General features: G+C 41.5%; 1 protein-coding gene across 3 annotated transcripts in view; it reads right to left on the bottom strand.

Moving 5' to 3' along the window:
• Positions 1-685: 685 nt before the first annotated feature.
• LOC119793810 (ankyrin repeat and fibronectin type-III domain-containing protein 1) overlaps positions 686-21,652 on the bottom strand; it is a 233,314-nt gene continuing 212,347 nt past the window's right edge. For all 3 annotated transcript variants that reach the window (XM_038301085.1, XM_038301084.1, XM_038301083.1), the window contains 9 exons: positions 20,193-20,312; positions 19,884-20,099; positions 8,904-9,070; positions 8,654-8,804; positions 7,275-7,443; positions 7,010-7,176; positions 6,695-6,902; positions 2,960-3,693; positions 686-1,564 (listed from right to left, as the gene is read on the bottom strand). In XM_038301085.1, coding sequence (XP_038157013.1) covers positions 1,256-1,564; positions 2,960-3,693; positions 6,695-6,902; positions 7,010-7,176; positions 7,275-7,443; positions 8,654-8,804; positions 8,904-9,070; positions 19,884-20,099; positions 20,193-20,312 — 2,241 coding nt within the window. In that variant the 3' untranslated portion in view covers positions 686-1,255. The remainder of the gene's footprint in view (positions 1,565-2,959; positions 3,694-6,694; positions 6,903-7,009; positions 7,177-7,274; positions 7,444-8,653; positions 8,805-8,903; positions 9,071-19,883; positions 20,100-20,192; positions 20,313-21,652) is intronic.

Here is a 21,652-nt window from a genome sequence, read left to right on the forward strand (position 1 = left end):
AGTCCGACGTGGTTTTTAGACATACAGTGTGAGCCGGTAGATTGCATCAGAGCGTCGTGCTGCACAGTGTGAGAACATACATTGTGTACTGTGAACTCACACTGAACGACGAAACCCTGCGGTTTCGTCGTACTGTATGAGCTGTAGCTGCGTGCGACGATTTAAATAAATCGCACAGTGTATGCCCGGCTTAAGATCTTTGATGTGGCTTGAATCCAACCTGAGGTCCTTTGCCGCATGTCTCTCCCCCTCTCCCGTACCCCCCTTTCCGGTCAGCTCACTGTACAAAAAACGAGCCACTAGTGCCGTAACCCCCTTAACAAAAAAAGTGAAGTGAAACAAAACCTCTGAGTTTGTTAGCTTTTGGTGAAGTACAGTACCAATTCCCCCACTTCCCTACTTTTGGCGTCCATTTTGATCCAACATGTTTGCCAAATTATTGAAAAGTCTTTTAGATAACTGGTAGGCAAGTATGAAATGTCCTCCTGGTGGCTACCATCTAATGCACAGAAAGGATGAAATTTGCCTGCTGCTCCATTTCATACACTACTTCAGAATACTACAAAGAAAGGAAACGGCGAGGGGTCAAAATGACCAGCCGCACCTAAAGGACAGAAAATGAAAGTTTATAGCCTTCCCTTGTCAGTTTGAAACAACAGCATACAAAGTATTGCTCCTTTTTTTCCCCTATTTGGACAAATAGCTGGTTTGATATGATCTGTTTTAGCTACACCAACCGAGTGTCTGTGAACAGTCTACAGGCCAATGCTTCCTCAAACAGTGAGAGAAGTCTGTTCTTTAAAACAGGCCGGGTGCTTGGCGGGAAAGCTCTTTGGGAATTAGAACATATAGAGAGCTCAATGAAAAGCCCTTTCTGTGTGCGTCTGGGGAGGATAGTGACGATAACGGAGCCTGTGTCATTTTGGAAACACTCGCAGCCAAAAGTGCTGGTGTCAGCCATGCCAAAAGTCCCAGACAGACTCTTACCCATGCTAAGTGTCACAAGATTTTGCTGAAAGATTTCTGACAGCACTAAAAAAAAAGTGTTCATTTGGTGTCCATATGAGGGTCTGATGTTTACAGACAAAACCTCTTAAATAGGGAAACACATTTTGTACAAATGTTCATTTCAGGAGGAAAAAATATATATATTACAATTTGCAGTCTATGTATTATTACAGTGACAAAGAAAACGGATTTTTGTAATTTAATTGCAGGTTTAGGAAATGTAAATCCGGATACGAGCATAGATGGGTCACACTGTCGTGGCCCGGCTGTGTTTGAGTGCGAGTGGTGAATAGTCTTTAATGCGAACGCAGAGTTTGCCTCTCAGCCAGGGGTTCTGCAGCTCCAGGGGACACAAGTCATCCTGAAGCCACTTCTCTCTGTTGTCCACCACCAGCACAAGTCCAAAGTGCTTCAACTGCTCAGGACTGTAGTAAACACATTTCTCCTGCTCCTCACCACCTCCATTGCTGCCCAGCAGGCGCCGTGAGATTGTGTTCATCTCCTGGACCACCAGCTGGATCATCTCCCGAGCCGTTGTGCCCAAAGTTACACAAAGCTGAAAAATAGGAGGAAGAGGAGGCAACGTTCAGCTGACAATCACAAACAACAAACGATAAGAAATGTAACAAAAGATTGTGCAGCAGGAGAAGAGAAACATAAAAAAGCCATCCTTTCAAATTCTTCATGGCTCTCTTAAGAAAAACTAAATAATTTGAAGGAAAAATTATGCATTTTGGGCAAAAAAACCAATTTTGTCTGACTACAAGTGTAAATTCACAAAAAGGTGAATTTAAAAAGTAAACAGACAAGCAAAATAAAACAGGAAAAAAATGCTGCATGGTACTAGTTTAACCCTTAATACAAATGTTATTATTAATACTACTGTTATTATTACTAGAAGTAATATTAACATTTTATTACATCACTTCAGGATCCCAAGAAATCTTAATTCATTTGAGAGGAAGAAAGTAAAATAATAAGCCAAATTGGAAATAATCTAAAGTTGTTAAAGTCGTAGGGAACAGCTGTTCCAACCGTTGCATTTCTGAATTCTCCCGAGTGGTGCCCAACTTTACACTACTGAGTAAAGTGAATGTGATTGGTCGTTGGTTGTGGCAGAAGGTTCGCAAGCAGATTTGGTTGTGGCCGGTTTGTCGGAAGCATCTTGCTAACCAGTTAGCAACTTAGTGCTAGTAGGTTCCCAATGGGAAATGACATTGTGACCAAATAGCATTTATCAACGACACTGTCAAGGAACGCTATGGACAGCAGAAACATGCAGGAGGAGGAGAGTTTTGTGTCGGAGGTCATGGAGGAGTCTCCTCCGTCATACATTTTTTATTTAGAGGAGGAAAGCGGGGATAAAGTTGCAGTGGAAGAGGACACCAGGGCAGTGTAAGCTTTGTTTGGTGTAGAAGGTTTACAGCCGTACATGTTTGAGCCATTGCCTCACGATGCTGCCAGTTCTGTTAGCTCTATCCGAAGACACAGACATCCATCCCCGTAAACACTGGGACAGAACTTAATGGTAAAGTAAATGATTCTTATTTCTTATTTCAACCCTTGCGTATATTAGCTGCGACATATGACCGAAAAATTTGATTGACAGAAGACCATTGGTATGTGATTGGCCGAATTTAGGTGTCCAAGCTGACATAAAACTAACTGGCCTGCATAAGATAACAAAAAAGAACAAACATCGATTTTAAGACATGATTTTTTTTTAAATAGAAATTTTCTAACTTTTGGGACAATATCGTCTGATAAAGAGTACATTTATATACATGTTTAAACCAGAATGATTTGACATTTAAATATGACTTCGCTAGGACTTTAAAAAAAACATCTGAGATTCTAAGTTTGAATGGCAAACAAAGACGTTTTTAATGAAAACGAAACAGTTCTGACTGAGCGAGAGAGTTAAACTGAAACTTTATACATGCATTGGTACCTTAACACTCGTCTCCTTTGGCAGGCCTGTTCGATACTGCGGGTAGACTCTGAGTGTGGCGTGACAGCCTATCCTGAATGCAGCAGGTGATGGTGAGTTGAGTTTTTGAGTGCCGCTGTCCTCTGACAACGTCCGTGCTGGTGGAAGTTGCAGTACGCAGCGCTCTCCGGGACATCGATCCACTGACGAAGGGCGGTGCCATCTACTCTGTGGCGAGGTGGAGGGTGAAGAGTAGTGGGAGTAGTCGGAGTAAGGCTGATTGTGGATTGATGTGGTGGAAGGGAACTCCAGGCTGCTGGTTCTGACACAGAATGCCTGCCTCTTCTCTGTGATGTGCAGGAGCTCGATTTGTCTGCTAGGCAGGATGAAGTCACTGTCAAAAAGCTCTGGAGGTCCCCTCCGCCTTTCTCCACCACAACGAACTGCTCTGCCTCCTCCTCCACATCGCTCACTTTCCCTCCCAAACTGAGGTTCGGAGGCCTGGAGGACGTCCGGCGTAGAATCTCTTAGAGCTCCTCCTCCACGTCCATCTCCACTGGGACACAGAACTCCTCCAGAGCCGCTCCCATCGCTACGCAGGAAACCACGAGGCTCCAGGGGGGCTGTGGAGGATAAAGGTGAGGGAGGGAGCAGGTCCAGCTCACGGGGACTCTGTGCACGACTGGAGTCGTAGTCACTGTCAGTGGTGAGGAAGACTTCGGAGGAACCCTCTTCATCTGATAGACCAGGGTAATCTGATGGACACAATTAGACAATTGAAGTATAACTCAGCAAATCGAAACTCTAAACTAGTAGTGTTCAGAACTTTTGACTTTTTTCAACTTGTGTCAACTGACAATCATAAACTTTATGCATGTTTTTTTTGGGGTGCAATAATCATTACTGAATTAACTGTGAAGAGGAATAAAAAGGATCCATGGTGTTCAATGAATAGTATTTTATTTTATTGTCTTTAACTTCTCCCAGCCAGTACATTACAGAAGCAGCCTTAAAGCTAGTAGTCTTTGGGTTACATGTGCTATAGATTTGAACATCTACAGACAAAAATGTTCAACTTTTTCTCTCACTTAGTTGACTCGACCGATCCATGAATATACTTTGATTTTAATCTTCCATTGGAGCTCTGTTTGTATGTTAGGATCATCGCTCCGCTGGAAGGTGAACCTCTCCCCAAGTCTTAGCATTTTGCAGCCTCTCAAAGGATTTTGTTCCAGGCTGGGCTTTATTTAGCACAATCAATTTTAGGGTCATGGTCCCTGTTAAAGAAAAGCATCTTCACGACATTATCCTGCAACCATTTTTAGTTTTGCACCACAGATAGCTCAGAAGACAAGAGCCTCCAACAGAAGCATAGAGAATATGTCAGCTGAAGAAAAAACATAAACTCATCAAAATACTTCCACTATCATTTTTAACTTTAGGGATGATGTCCACAGAGAGATAAACAGTGGCACAGAACTAAACTTCATGCTTGGTAAATATCTTTCTGTGCTTCTCCTATTTTAATGACAGCATTTTTTTGGTCCTCTACCTGGTTTAGGTTACACAACAAACAGTAGTTCATATAGCCTCTTTTCAACAATGGCTTTCTTCTTTCTACTCCTCCAAAAAAGGTACACCTGAAGAGCCCTCGAATTATAGTATTCCTGTCAACAGTTTCTACCACCTGAGCTGTGAATCTCTGCAGCTCCTCCAGAGCTACCATTGGCCTTTTTGCTGCTTCTCTGATAAATGCCCTCCTTGTCTAACCTGTCAGTTTATGTGGATGTCCATGTCCTGGTATGTCTGCAGTTGGTCCATTTTCTCCCCATGTTCAGATTAAAGATCGGACAAAACTTCCATGAGATGTTCAACTTGGGAAATTGTTTTAGAAACTAACCCTGTTTTAATATTTACTACAACCTTCTCCCTAACCTCTCTGCAGTACTCATTTGTCTTCATAATGCAGTTTGTTCTCTTAACTCTTTATAGGGCACTCAGTGAAATACTTTGAAAATAAAACTTCCAAGCCAATAGTGTTACTGGAATCCAGGACATGACCTTATTGTAACATTGAAAAAGTATAAATAGTTTGATGGCAAAAATGTATGTCAATGTAATAACAAGAAACTCCAACTTGCCCAAATATATATAAAAAAAAAATAACAAAAGTGCTTCTATAAGAAATTCATGAAAAACACTCTGAGAGTGAAAAAACACAATTCGTTTTGGTAGAACATAACCTTAGAGGCATTAACTCTGATGCTCGCAATAGAAATTTTTGTTTAAAAACCTAAATATAATTGTTAACTTGGCTTATTAACTTTTTTAATTTACTTTTTAACTTTTGAATTAGCTTTTTACCTTTTTTCTTGACTTGTGTACTTTTTTTTTTACTTAATTTACAGTAGGTAATCATTCAAGGGCTCATTTAATTGGTAAAATGCCAAAATAGGAGGTACAGCCATGTAGGGGTATCTTTGCTGAATGGGTGGATATAAATCTTGTGCTTCTAGACCTCACTGAGGGACGGGGGGGACTCCATTTGTAAGGGGTGAGCAAGTGATCTGAAATGGTAACCTATAAATTGTTAATGTTCTCCAACAAAACTCTGATGCCTCTATAAGCAGCTGCATCCATATTCAGTGTTGGAAACATGAATTAAAAAAGGAAGTAGTTATAGTCAATAGTTGCTTCTCTAAAAAAGTAACTGAGTGAGTAAATCAGTTACTGTTTAATCAAAGTAACATGTTAGTAGCCAAAGTAACTATGGAGTTACTTTTTGTGATCTAGAATGCCAAAGAATTTGAATAACGTTCTTGTTATTGGAACTCTAAAGATGATCAGAGGTTCAGTTATGGAATATTAACAATTTTTGATACATTTATGAATAAGATAAATAAAAGGACTACGTGTAAATTGTAATATAATTGTGTGGATTTTTTTTATAATAAAAGAACAATAGGATGTTTTACAACTTTATATTTTTGCTTGTTGACAGCTTTTAACCTGTTATAAAATAGATATAAAACTGAAAAATAATGCCTACTTTAAGCAGGATGACAAAAATAAGATGTAATTTGCAATTGAATTAAACAGCATTACACTATTCTACAAAAAATCCCTAGCAGGACGGTATGATCACAGCATTTTTGTGTGGAAAAAAGTAAACCCTGCAAGTAAAATCAGTACAGCCCTGAAAATTTAAAGAAGTTGATGGTGTTGATTAAAGGAATCAGGTGTCAGTCAGTGTTGAGATGATGTGAGGAGTTTACGACTAGCAAATCACAGAAACATTTAGCTTCATTGAGTCCTTTTTTCTAGGAACAGTGCCATTTAATCAGTGGCTCTGTCCAATCCTCTCTCTTCTGTATTCAATGCATGCTGAACATCCACCCACATTACGGCTCCTTAGCCAGACGGCGTTACCTTTGCCTCCATCTAAGCTCCATGCTAATCTCTGCCCTGCCTAAAGTATAAATATCTCCCACTAAAGAGAGAGTGTGTTGATGAAAAGTCACTAAATGATCAGGGTGGAGTAACGCGCTGCGTCACATTTCAGGTAATGCAACAGAGTTACTAATCTGTGAAAGTTAGATTACCTCCTTAATGAAAAACAAACTCACAATCATTGAATACGATCTGTCACATAAAACCGGTAGCATCAGGTTTCTATCATAACAAAAATGTAACTACGTTTAAATGGGATGAATGATTTTTTAAAGCACATTATAGTGTTGTTATAGTGTATCTGACCTGAGTGTTTGCAGCAAGGTTCTGGTGAGGGCATGGGGGAGGGCATGAAGTCTGGCTGGGAGGAGGTGGAGGGAGGCTTGTCTGGCAAAACCTCTTTAGAAAAGTCTATTATCCAGCTGATGGAGATGCCTCCTGTTGGCTGCTTGTAGCGGGCATACTGCAAGGCATCCATAATCCACCTTGCATCTCGCCACATCTCCTCCATTTGCTATGGAAAGGTTGTAAAAGTTTATATCTCTTTTAGAAATAACATTAAGCAGTTTAAATGTGTTCTAAATTCTCAAAAATACACCTCGATGCAGCCAGTGATGATACCTGCATGTGCTCCTGAACCTGTTGGTGTTTCTTCTTAGCGACAAGGAGCTCAGCCTCAGAGAAGGCCTCTCGCAGAGCCTGCTGCGACATGAGGGAATCCAGCTCCAGGAGAGCCGACACTCTGCAGTACTGCCCAATGAAACTGGGCCAATATGCATTAAAGTGCACTGTGAATAGAGGTAAATACGCTGTTAATAAATACAGGAAAACATGAGCCTGAAAAAAGGGCCTGTTAGTGAATTTGGATAAGTCTTAGAACACTGACCCAGTTCAAAGATCTGGAGGGGCAGGGTGAGGAAGCCAGAGCGAGGGGAGTATGGATTATTCTGACCAGGAGCTGTGCAAACTTCATCTGAAGGCGGAAGGAGGAGCACGAAGGACACCTTCTCTCCAAATTCCAACACTTCCTGGCTGTAGATCCGGAAATCCTGAGCCTGGGTAAATGCAGGTAATCCTAAATTGATATCTGCTCAGTAAAACTGCTGCACACTTTCAAATTTACATTTGATACATCAGTATATTCTTATAGTAGCACAGAAATCTGTGGAAGCATTTATAAACCTACAGTTTATAGAAAGAAAATGTCAGTCCTTGTAGCATTAGCTTCCTTGGATAGAGCAATAAGTCTAAAGGATAACTTTATGTGTTTAGATTTTAGTTTTTTTTTATCACTTTAAGTGAAAAGAGTTTTTACATAAGTTGTTTTGATTATTCTATAACTGCTTTAAAAGGTTTCCCATCGTCAAGAAAATATATTTAAATGCCTTCTGACACTCTTTGGATCCCATAGTTTGAATAAGATCAGGAAAATTCACAGTGAAAACCTTTCTCAGCAAATTCTAATTAAAACTTGTATGTCTGTCAACTTTAAATAGGAGAGCTTATACGTTTTTGATATTTTATTTTATGTCTAATAAACCAACGACATCTTCATATTTGTCCATAATTTCTTTGTTAAGAAATGCCAAAGAAAAATGAGTGGCTAATTAATAACTTGCTTTTGCGGTGTGTCTGCAAAGGAACCACAGCTTTTTATCAGTATTATATTCTCCCTATAAACATCTCATGTTTAATGGTAGTTTAAAGTGTTTAAAAATACTGTAGAGATCTCTATTTTTATCATTTTTAAATTATCGCTAGAAAAAAATTGCACTGATTTTTTAACATAAAATATGACGACATGTATAGGTTTGTTAGATCTCCAGACTACTGCTGCCAGACAGCTTAACTCCAAAGTTCCTTCTCCTCATTGGATCATAACCATGTGAGCCGTAACTAAGGAGCTCCTATTTGAGTGGAAGACTTTGCTAATAATACATTTGTTGCTTAAAACCATTGTTTTTCAATGAAGACCAGATATTTTGTGCAAATTTGCATACATTTTGTTAAAATAAATGTTTTAAAATACAAGGCTAAACACTATTTAAAACAAAAGACCAGCTCATTAGGGGAAAATTGCAAAAAAAACGAAAATTACCTTGGGAAGAAAAACAACATTTTGTGTGGGTTTTTTTGTAGCATTATTGCATTGAAGCACTTTTTGATTCTGCAGTTATTTGTAATGGGGGTTGATTGGTTTTGTGAGACCTGTGCTGTTATTGTCTGTTGGAAAACCATTTATTTCACCACCAGCCTCATTCTCACCTGGTTTCCAGGGACATTGATATGTGCCATTAGGTCTCTGATGGCACTGCGCAGGTCATTTAAGAGGCGATGTGGTGCACTCTGCACATCCTGGTCCATTTCCAGTGCTTCGTCCAGAGAGCTGAGAGCCTGCAGCCACTGCCACTCCTCTCTAGACGTCCCAGATGGAAGGTTATTCCAGGGTAGTTAGATCTCTGTTATTTAACTGGCTAATGTAGTACACAAGTCAAAGTTTCAAAGGTTCTCCCACCTGGACACATTGCTGTTGTCCCGTATTTTGGTGTGACAGAGAACGTTGGGGAGTTTCTGGGGTACCAGCACCCTGATTTGTTCCACCGATGTGCAAAGTTTCAGGTAGCCCAGGTATAAGCCTGGAGACAAGAGCTTTCTGCTGCGTCTGTGATAAGCCAGCTTCTCCTGGGGGGAAAAAGAGAGAACACAACGGCATTCAGTTAACCATTCCTCTAAACTTACAGTAGTTTATGAGACCATCCTGTCTATACATGTTCATATTTAAAGTTGAAGTCAGGACTGGAAATAATCCATCAGATGGTTATTTTATGCAAGCCTCATCATGTTCATGACCTCCAGCAACAATTCCAACTTTAGTGAACTGCAGTTTCGCCAGAAGAATCTCCACTATTGTCCTGGAAACCAACGCAGGCTGGAGACAAGGGCAGCATAGAAACAATGGAATCAGGCTCCCTCGCCCCTGGATGAAAACCTACTTGTGATTCACTTCTACGTGTGATAAGTTAAAATAGTAGATATTATCAATTAGACCATAAGAGAATTTATTGAATTCATTATTTAAAAAAAACGGTAATACATTAAGAAGAGAAATCAAAAGTGGGTAATCTGGAAAATCATCTGATTTAAAAAGGGTTAAAACGCTAAAAAGTGGTTTGCCTTACATGGTTTATTTTCTTCCTGATTGTGTAATTTGTGGTTAAGATGTGTGAATTTACAGTTTACGAGGCGATCTTGAACTAGACATGACGCTGTCTGTCTCCGCCCACATGCCTGGAGATGCCGCGGTCTTTTCCTCATTAGAGTAAAAGTTCTCGCTGAGGAAACATCTCTTCTCATTGTTTTTATTCCTCCCCATTTTCAGGTATGTTGTCACTGTTAAACATATTTAGCATGATTTTAGTAATCAGCTAACGTGTTAAAGCAATGTTAAATGTGTTTGTTATAATTTAAGTTATTCAGAAGTGTAGTGACGTGTGTAAGTGTGGGCGTGTCAGTTGGCTCACTCCTAGAACGCACCGACCATCACAAAGTTGTAACGGGCGTCGCCATTTTGAATCGTTGTAGATGCGCATAAATGCTTTTGGTGGTGTATTTTGCACTTATTTCGGCGGTTTTGCACACATTTATTTTTGTAAGAGTTTTTATTACATTACTAGTTTGTGTTGAAGCATAAAGTTGTTTTTCTAATGTGTGAGGAAACAGTTACCTTTTAATGAACAAAGCTACTTATTAGTTGTTTAATGGGTTATATGATGTGCTTCATTTCTTTTATTAAAATAAACATGTTTTGGTTTTATAATGTTAATCTCAGAGGACCTGTTGTTTGTTGTAGGACTTATGCCTCAGGTAAATACTATATTAGTAAGATGTGTGCACTCTCTGTACGATTTTATAAATGTTAATTGTTGTAAAACCAATATTTATTAGAGTAAAAGTTCTCGCTGAGGAAACATCTCTTCTCATTGTTTTTATTCCTCCCCATTTTCAGGGGCGTAACATTTTGGAGGCACCGCTGGGATTGCTGTCCAGATGTCCAGTTGCCACAGCCTGGTTACTGAATTCTGAATCTGCAAAATCCCCCCCACTAAACCCAGAAAGATATCAGGTACACAAAAGATCATCTGCTTCAAAGTTAACATGATGCCACTGGAAGAGCTACAAGAGGAGGTAGTAGGAGAGTTGCACACCCTGACTAAAGACAGTTTACTGGAAGTTTGTGATTTTCTCAACATATCTGGTAGTCAAAGGGAAGATGTTAAAGGAAAATCCCGCATATCACTGTTAACTCATATTATGAAGTGTCTTGAGGGAGAGGAAGTAGCATCTCTTGAAGACGAGGGAATGTCGAGGTGGTTGCTACTGAAAGACAAACTTACATGTGTGCTCAGTGGAATGGAAAATGGGACACAACAAACAGAACCAGCTAGTGAAACAAAGGTACCAGGAGGAACAAATAAGAGGCAGGAAGTGGGACTTGATCAGGTTTCCTCAGTAAATACCACCGCTGATAATGATGTGCACCAGCCCCACAGCACTGTCAGTCAGCAAGTAAGCCAGGCTCTCCCACCCAGTGCTCAGTCACATGCAGGCTCATACTGGCGCAAAGACTTTAAGATTTCTGGTCAAATTGGTGAACCAGGCCAGAGAGATAAACTAACATTTTCTAGCCTTGCTCATCAGATAGAAAATGGGCTAAGTAGGGGTTATCCTGAGATTGAAATCACAGATGCCGTAATCAGGGCTATCTTCCCCGGTTCACAGCTGCGCAGTTACTTAGAGGGAAAAGCTCACCTATCACTTCCCACACTAAGGCGCATTTTGCGGTCCCATTTCCAAGAGAAGAGTGCTACAGAGCTTTATAAGCAGCTTGCTTCTGAAGCACAACATAGCAAAGAAACCCCTCAAAGTTTTCTCATGAGAGTTTTGGACCTAAGGCAAAAAGTACTGTTTGCATCCCAAGAGTCAGAATCAGGGCTTAAGTATGATCCAGCTCTTGTCCAGCGTATGTGTTTACATACCATACTTACGGGACTCCAGAATGACAGTATTAGGATAGATACACTATATTGCCAAAAGTATTTGCTCACCCATCCAAATTATTGGAATCAGGTGTTCCAATCACTTCCATGGCCACAGGTGTATAAATTCAAGCACCTAGGCATGCAGACTGTTTTTACAAACATTTGTGAAAGAATGGGTCGCTCTCAGGAGCTCAGTGAATTCCAGCGTGGAACTGTGATAGGATGCCACCTGTGCAACAAATCCAGTCGTGAAATTTCCTCGCTCCTAAATATTCCACAGTCAACTGTCAGCTGTATTATAAGAAAATGGAAGTGTTTGGGAACGACAGCAACTCAGCCACGAAGAGGTAGGCCACGTAAACTGACGGAGCGGGGTCAGCGGATGCTGACGCGCATAGTGCGAAGAGGTCGCCAACTTTCTGCAGAGTCAATCACTACAGACCTCCAAACTTCATGTGGCCTTCAGATTAGCTCAAGAACAGTGCGCAGAGAGCTTCATGGAATGGGTTTCCATGGTCGAGCAGCTGCATCCAAGCCATACATCACCAAGTGCAATGCAAAGCGTCGGATGCGGTGGTGTAAAGCACGCCGCCACTGGACTCTAGAGCAGTGGAGACGCGTTCTCTGGAGTGACGAATCGCGCTTCTCCATCTGGCAATCTGATGGACGGGTCTGGGTTTGGCGGTTGCCAGGAGAACGGTACTTGTCTGACTGCATTGTGCCAAGTGTAAAGTTTGGTGGAGGGGGGATTATGGTGTGAGGTTGTTTTTCAGGAGCTGGGCTTGGCCCCTTAGTTCCAGTGAAAGGAACTCTGAATGCTTCAGCATACCAAGACATTTTGGACAATTCCATGCTCCCAACTTTGTGGGAACAGTTTGGAGCTGGCCCCTTCCTCTTCCAACATGACTGTGCACCAGTGCACAAAGCAAGGTCCATAAAGACATGGATGACAGAGTCTGGTGTGGATGAACTTGACTGGCCTGCACAGAGTCCTGACCTCAACCCGATAGAACACCTTTGGGATGAATTAGAGCGGAGACTGAGAGCCAGGCCTTCTCGTCCAACATCAGTGTGCGACCTCACAAATGCGCTTCTGGAAGAATGGTCAAAAATTCCCATAAACACACTCCTAAACCTTGTGGACAGCCTTCCCAGAAGAGTTGAAGCTGTTCTAGCTGCAAAGGGTGGACCGACGTCATATTGAACCCTATGGATTAGGAACGGGATGTCACTTAAGCTCATATGTGAGTCAAGGCAGGTGAGCAAATACTTTTGGCAATATAGTGTATGCAGCCCCTCTTGGTAGACACTAAGACGGCAGATGAGCTTTTGCTTGAGAAGTTAAACATTGCCTGCGCTAATGAGACAGAAAGAAGGAACAAGAAGAGGTTTAGTGCTCCACACCCAGTTACAAGCGCAAGTGTCGTCCAGTCAGAGGAAAAGCCCCCTGCAAAGAGCCATGTGCAGGAAGCCAAAGTAAAGGTACCCCCTGAACTGTTGACAGAATTAGCAGAACTTAAAACAGGTGTTGCGTCTCTACAAGGCCTTTCCGCAGAGATAGCTCAGATTAAGGAGACATTACAGCAGCCTATGTTTCAGCCACAGCCACCTGTACCACCACAACAGCTATATTATCACAACTACAGCCAGCCTCAAGCACCTGCAACAATGCAGCCTCAGTATGCACCTCACCTGCGCCCTAACCGCCCTGCATATACTCCAAGGAAGTGTTTTGGTTGCCAACAGGCTGGCACAGATGAACGTTGCATGCATTGCTACCGATGTGGGAGTGGAGAACATTTCCAGGCAGGGTGCAGAACCAGACCAATGAGACCATCAAGAGAGGCTCCTTTAAACGGGAAGTGGTTACCCCTGCGGGACGAGTGTTAACCATAGCCAGTGAAAGGTCCCAAAAATGTGTAAATTGTGGCAATGGAGGTTCACTAGGGACACAAAAAATTTGCTCATCCTGTAAAAAGGCACTGTATTGTTCCAGATCATGCCAAAAACAACACTGGGAGGAACATAAGAGAAAATGCACTCACATGACCAATAACAGTGAGAGTGAACAAAAGGACTACAGGGAGAAAAACACCCAATATTTACCCCCCCCAGTTCAAGTCGTCCACCCTCGTAAAGTCACATCGCTAGTTGGCAGGCAGTGTCTGGTCGAATGCTACCTGAATGGTCATCAACTCCAAGCTTTATGGGACACAGGCTCTCAAGTGTCAATAATTGATGAAAGGTGGAAGGAGCAGCACTTATCAAATGAAAGGCTGAGAGATGTTTCAGAAATTCTGGACTCATCAAATGATCTAACATTGACTGCAGCAAATGGAACTGAAATGCCTTATCTGGGATGGATTGAAATAACTTTCCAACTTGCCCCTGAAACCGATAAAACAAAGGAATTGATCATTCCAGTGCTGGTGATGAAAGGCTGTCGTTTGTCTCATCCCATCATAGGTTTTAATGTCATTGAACACATCCTTGCAAAAACAGAAAAGGCAAAAAGGTACAGTGCAGTGAGAAAAACGTTCCCCAGTCTCAAAAGAAACAAGGTAAGAGCATTTATACAGGCAGTTAGCGCAGAGCAGATTGACGAGTACACAGTGAAAACTAAGAAAGATAAGGTTACAGTCACAAAACACTGCAGCATTCAGATTGAGTGCCGTGTAGCTGCCCTGCCCTTTAAAGAGGACATGACTATGTTATTCCAACCAGACATACACCCCAGATGGCCAGATGATCTGGAGTTTTATGACACGTTAGTTCAAGTAAAGAAAGGGGTTTTCCCAGTTATCAACATTGATGTTTCTAACCCAACAGATCATGACATTGTTTTGCCAGGGCGCACAGAAATTGGCACATTACAAAACATAACCACTTTGTTGCCGGCCCAGATTTTTGAAAAACCTGCAACACATGCCTCAGTAAACCATACCAGCATCCAAAACTCATGTGATTCTACCGAACAGTGGGACCCACCTGTAGATGTTAGTCACTTGACTGAGAATCAGAGACAGGTAGTTAAACAAATGCTTAGAGAAGAGTGCTATTCCTTCTCCAGATCAGAAAATGATATTGGCTGTATCGAAAGATTACAAATGACTATATCCCTCAAAGACAATGAACCAGTCAAACGCACCTACTCAGCAGTGCCTAAGCCTCTGTACCAGGAGATGAAGGGCTACCTCCATGATCTAATAGCACAAGGCTGGATAAGGAAGTCAAATTCTTCCTACTCTTCCCCTGTCGTGTGTGTCAGGAAGAAGGATGGCACCCTCAGGTTGTGTATCGACTATAGGGATCTGAACCGGAAGACCCATCCTGACCGCCAGCCTATACCTAGGGTCCAAGACATCATGGATGGTTTGGGTGGTAATTCATGGTTCTCTCTCCTAGACCAAGGAAAAGCTTACCACCAGGGATTCATCTCTGAAGAAAGCAGACCACTAACAGCTTTTGTTACCCCATGGGGACTTTATGAATGGATACGTATGCAATTCGGCCTCATGAACGCCCCTGCGGCCTTTCAGCGTTGCATGGAGGAGTGTTTGGAAGGACTCCGGGATAATATCTGTATTCCCTATCTGGATGACACTCTGGTTTTCAGTAAAACCTTTGACAGTCATGTGCACGATGTAAGAAAAGTGTTGCAACGCCTCAGAGAGCATGGCATCAAACTCAAGCCAAGTAAGTGTAACCTCTTCAAACCTGAAGTCCGTTATTTGGGCAGAATCATCTCAGCAGAGGGCAGCAGGGTTGATCCCGCAGATTTTGAAGCAGTTAGAGCTTTGAAAGACATCAGACCAAAAACAGTGGGCCAGCTCAGGAAAATGCTTGGTCTACTCACCTATTACAGACAGTACATCAAAGATTTTTCCAGGAAGGCCAACTGTCTGTATGACCTCCTTAAAGCAGATACAGATCAAGTTTGTTACAACCCAAAGAAAACTAAAAGTAAAAAAATAAGTCATGTCGTGCCCTCAACTAAACCAATCACATGGACCGATGAACACCAACAGGCACTGGAATGGTTGATTGATTGTTTGCTTCACCCACCAGTGTTGGGTTTCCCTAATTTTAGTCAGCCATTCATTGTACACACTGACGCATCCCACCAAGGCTTGGGAGCAGTATTGTATCAGCACCAAGATGGCAAACTTAGAGTCATTGCTTACGGCTCTCGCACCTTAACAGCAGCGGAGAAGAATTATCACTACCATGCAGGCAAGCTCGAATTTCTAGCACTAAAATGGGCAATCACAGAGAAGTTTCGAGATTACCTATACTACGCACCAACCTTTACTGTGTATAGCGACAACAACCCACTAACCTACATCTTGTCTACAGCAAAACTGAATGCGACCACCTCCAGATGGGTTGCAGAGCTGGCTGATTTTCACTTTACAATAAAGTAAAGATCAGGGAGAGCGAATGGTGATGCAGATGCCTTGTCAAGGATGCCGCTGGATGTAGAGTCACTGATAAGCGAATGTTGTAAGGAGCTTCTACCTGATACTATCACCGCCATGATCCAGGCGGTTGAGGTACAGGAAGAGTCTAATGTAAATTGGTCAATTTCTGCTGTTTGCATGTCAGTCTCAGTCGAAGATGATGAAGCCCCTGCATCAGTCAACCCCATACCGAAAGATCAGCTAGGAGAGGCGCAAATGTCTGACCCTGTCATCCACCCTATGCTTGTTTGTAAACAGTCGGATTCAAAACCGTCACCACAGGAAATAAAAGCACTCCGCCCGGAGACAAGATGTCTTTTTAGAGAATGGGACAAACTAACATTAGGAAGTGATGGTATTTTATACCGGGCCATAAGTTCTCGTAAGCAATTGGTCCTACCAGAGCAATACAAACAAACAGTGCTTGAAGAACTGCACAATAACATGGGACATCAGGGTGTAGACCGCACAGTTTCTCTGGTACGTGATCGCTTCTTTTGGCCGTATATGCATTCTGACATTGAACACTATGTGACTAGAGCCTGTACTTGCCTCAAGCAGAAAAAGCCATGCCATGAAACAAGAGCTCCCCTAACCAATATTGTGACAACACAGCCCTTTGAACTGGTCTGTATTGACTTTCTCCACCTTGACAGATGCAAGGGGGGATATGAGTACATCCTTGTAATCGTTGATCATTTCACGCGCTTTGCACAAGCTTATGCCACCACGTCAAAGTCAGGAAAAACTGCTGCAAATCTCATCTTCAATGACTTTGCCCTGAAGTTTGGGTTCCCGACCCGTATCCACCACGATCAAGGGGGAGAGTTTGAAAACCAGCTGTTCTCTCAGTTAAAAAAACTAAGTGACATGGCTGGGTCTAGGACGACACCCTATCACCCCATGGGAAATGGTAAAGTGGAGCGAATGAATAGGACATTGTTACAAATGCTTAAGACACTGACTGAGACACAGAAATAAAACTGGAAGGAATCTCTGAACAAACTGGTGTATGCCTATAACTGCACCCGCTGTGAAGTCACAGGTTATTCACCATTTTACCTTCTGTTCGGTAGATCACCAAGGCTTCCAGTTGATATGCTTTTTGGCTTGTATGCGGACTCAAGTTTCAGCAACCAGCGAGAGTATGTAGAGAAATGGAAACAGGGAATGGAAGAAGCATATGCTATTGCAAATGAACATGCTCAAAAGGCTGCTCAAAGGAGTAAAAGACAGTATGACACAAAAATCAGGAGTTCTGTGCTACAGTCTGGTGAACGCGTCCTGATTAAAAACCTGACACCAAGAGGAGGCCCAGGGAAACTCCGTAACTACTGGGAGGACACAATCCACACAGTGGTTAGACAAATGGGACCTGACATGCCGATTTATGAAGTGCGACCAGAAAAGGGTAAAGGACGTTCCAGGATCCTGCACAGGAACTTGCTTATGTCCTGTGACTACTTACCATTAGAGACACAGCTAGAAGTAACTAAAAATGACAAAGGCAAGGAAAGAGAGAGGTACCACCATGCATCTGAACCACAAGAGTCTGATGAAGATAGTGGGGATGAGTATGGCCTTCATTATAAGCCACTTCAAGCCCCCTTATTTCCAGCAGAATCAAAAGAGAGCAGTGCTCAACCAGATATGGATCCTGACTATAGACCTCCACCTGTAAAAATGAGTGTTTCAGTCCCTGCTACGCCACCGGTACATTCTTTTGTTGGAGAGCAGCAGGAGGAGCTCAACACACCTGTTAAAAACATGCTGGATGAAGAAGGAAACATACCTGCTGTGACTCTGCCCGATCACTCACCACAGGCCCCTCCTGCATCAAATACTGCTGCCGAACCTGAGGAGCCAACATACCAGTTGCCACCAAGACAGAGACGCCCACCAACGCGTATGACCTACGATCAGCTTGGTGTCCCTTCCTGCTACAGTATTCAGCCACCACCACAGTTGTCACCTGTCCATTCTGGGTTAGGATTAGTCCCCTGGATTCCATCGCTACACCCATACTACTGGCAACCACCTTGTAAGTATGTATAAACTGGAGCAGGAGCAGGAATCTACAGCACTGGCATATTACCAAGAACTATGAACAGTGTGCAGAGCGTCACCATAGACAATTCATGGCCTGCTCCACAGACTATTCCTCTAGATCATTGACATTTATGGACTGTTGATCGAGGGTATATGGAAATGGTGTTTATGGACTGATTATACAGTGGGAAATCAACAGATATGGACTGTTAAGGACAACTGTTGGTTGTTTTTGAACTGAGATCCTGGTCCTCTGTAAAAGAATCAGTCTGTAGAAAAGGATTTTTAATCCAAATTCAAAAGAGACTGTTTGATTTGATTGTTTTCATGTCGGGACGACATTTATTTTGGAGGGGAGAGTGTGATAAGTTAAAATAGTAGATATTATCAATTAGACCATAAGAGAATTTATTGAATTCATTATTTAAAAAAAACGGTAATACATTAAGAAGAGAAATCAAAAGTGGGTAATCTGGAAAATCATCTGATTTAAAAAGGGTTAAAACGCTAAAAAGTGGTTTGCCTTACATGGTTTATTTTCTTCCTGATTGTGTAATTTGTGGTTAAGATGTGTGAATTTACAGTTTACGAGGCGATCTTGAACTAGACATAACGCTGTCTGTCTCCGCCCACATGCCTGGAGATGCCGCGGTCTTTTCCTCATTAGAGTAAAAGTTCTCGCTGAGGAAACATCTCTTCTCATTGTTTTTATTCCTCCCCATTTTCAGGTATGTTGTCACTGTTAAACATATTTAGCATGATTTTAGTAATCAGCTAACATGTTAAAGCAATGTTAAATGTGTTTGTTATAATTTAAGTTATTCAGAAGTGTAGTGATGTGTGTAAGTGTGGGCGTGTCAGTTGGCTCACTGCTAGAACGCACCGACCATCACAAAGTTGTAACGGGCGTCGCCATTTTGAATCGTTGTAGATGCGCAGAAATGCTTTTGGTGGTGTATTTTGCACTTATTTCGGAGGTTTTGCACACATTTATTTTTGTAAGAGTTTTTATTACATTACTAGTTTGTGTTGAAGCATAAAGTTGTTTTTCTAATGTGTGAGGAAACAGTTACCTTTTAATGAACAAAGCTACTTATTAGTTGTTTAATGGGTTATATGATGTGCTTCATTTCTTTTATTAAAATAAACATGTTTTGGTTTTATAATGTTAATCTCAGAGGACCTGTTGTTTGTTGTAGGACTTATGCCTCAGGTAAATACTATATTAGTAAGATGTGTGCACTCTCTGTACGATTTTATAAATGTTAATTGTTGTAAAACCAATATTTATTAGAGTAAAAGTTCTCGCTGAGGAAACATCTCTTCTCATTGTTTTTATTCCTCCCCATTTTCAGGGGCGTAACATACGCTGTTCCTTTAGTGAACAAAACATTGGTTCTCTCTCAGTTACAACAGAGGGAAGATAATGAGAAAATCAAAAGAATATCCAATCTTGTCATAAAACAAACAAATGTGCGTAAAATATTGAGCACTCATGATCACCAGATATGTTCTTCATATCTGACCTGACCTTTTACATATCAATTCATCTTAGTCTGTGCAAATCTGTTTCTCACAAAGACGATTAATTTTTGTCTCAATGAGTGTCAGTAATTCTAATAGGACAAACTGTTTAGGTCACAGATCTAATACTCGTGTGTTACAACAGGCTCGGTTTTCCAACATGAAATACATCTGAGGCACTGTATTATGGGGAGCATTTTGGTGTTGGCTGAATATCTTCTCCTGCACCTTTTTATCATACCATATCTCAATTAAAGGGGGAAAAAAAACCCAGAAAAGAATGAAGCTTTTTAATCAAGAACCACCGCTGTCAAATTGTTACTTGCTGCTAAAGAAGCTCTGATGCAAGCCTAAAAATACCTGCCTCAGACGTTAATCTGACTTCCAATAAGAGGTGCAAGACCTTCCTTCTGTCTAACTCACATGAAGTGTGATAAGTAGCATGTCCAAGGCGGTTGGCTCCTCCGGGGAGGAGATGGACTTGCGCTGAAGCTGGAGTTTACAAAGTTGTGTCCAGCGTACTCCATCCAGGTTGGGGCAGGTGCTCATGTCCTTCAGGAGGACCAGCAGGGCATTGCCATGCTTGTCTTTGATGGGCTCAAAATACACCTGGCCAAGGTCCTGTGTGCCCAGCATTCCCTGAACGAAGAAAAAAAAAAAAAAAAAAACACCACTAAGTAAAACATATGAAAAGATAGCAATCAATACTTCATTATCAAACCATCATGCTACCTGTAGCTGGGAGACTGCCTGCAGCATCTTTAGACGGGTCTGCAGAGTACATGAACATGATGACTGCGAGGCACTGAGAAACTGCTGAAGCCAGGATATCTCCTCCCATAAGTATGACACCTGAAACAGATTGATGATATTAAAGTGGTCATTATAAGCTTTCTGGACTTTTGATGTCACCCCAAGTCCAGCCATTTTTCTTCTAACCATCACTGTATGTCTCAGAGTTTGGTTTAAACTTGGAGTAATCAAGACAGACAAAAGAAGCATGAGGCCGAACAGAACTACACAAAAAAGTTCAGAATCCACTAAAGACATCAGGTTAGTAAGTGCAAGACTCATATTGTAAGTCCCCTAATACTGTGCTAATTTATGCAGTTAAATTCAGTTTATGCATATGGTGCCAATTCACAACAAGGCACTTTACAGTTCACCAGATCATACAGTCAATTTGATTCAAAGTTTTCTACCTAAGGAAAACCAGCTGATTGCGGGCTTATTGACTCATTGACTCAAAGGCAATCCCTCACACCAAACATGCTTGTAGCGACAGTGGAGAGGAAAAAAACTCCCTTTTAAATCTCCAGCAGAACCAGATTCAGTGTGAGTGGCCATCTACCGAGGCCGACTGGAGTTCAAGGAGACAGAAGCAAACAAAGAAAAAATAACAGAGATACAAAAGGCAACTGTTAACCCTATAATGCCAAATGTATCGTATTTGATACATACGGTTTCTGAAAGGTTTTGCATCTGACACCTTTTGCATAATTTAATGGTAAAAACTTTGCTCAAAATCCTATTGTACACAATCAGATATACCTGATAACAGCCAGTAGAAGACTACACAAAAAATAATCTTGACTTATCGCATAGTAATAAATTATTAATATCAAAAATGTATTTCTGTTTTTTCTTTTTACATATTTTGGTAAAAGGGCAAATAAGGAATTCAAACCAAAAAAAAAGTAATTTTCTGTTTTGTTTTATTCTTGGATCAGGCTTTAAAGGGTTAAACCAGCTTCACAGGCGGCCCCGTCTAGGAAAAACACAGGTAGGCAGACGAGCTCCGAGCCAGCCCCACGTCAGAGGACGAAGAGAGCACCTTTTTAGCATTAATACACATTGTTTATGTGCATTAAGCTGTTTTTTTTTTTTTATACATTTGTGCAAAGAAATGGGAACACATTATAATATAGTGACATGATGGTAATAAAGCATGCCTTAAGATCTCTTGCGGTTCTCAGCCAAGGGGTCTTTTGGAGAAGTATGAAGACCTTTTTAACTACTACACATATGCTTTGACACTGTAATTAAAAACTTGATATGCAGTTATAAAGCAACATAAAGTGTGCCGTTTACGATGTTTATGTTACACATAATGCATCAGTGAATCGGGGCCCTTGAGTCAGTTCATTGTGGCTTTGAGATACGACCAAAACCCCCATGCTATCTCTAGAGGA

Source organism: Cyprinodon tularosa, unplaced genomic scaffold (assembly GCF_016077235.1).
Source record: "Cyprinodon tularosa strain WSP-4 unplaced genomic scaffold, ASM1607723v1 ctg46, whole genome shotgun sequence".
NCBI classification, from domain to species: domain Eukaryota; kingdom Metazoa; phylum Chordata; class Actinopteri; order Cyprinodontiformes; family Cyprinodontidae; genus Cyprinodon; species Cyprinodon tularosa.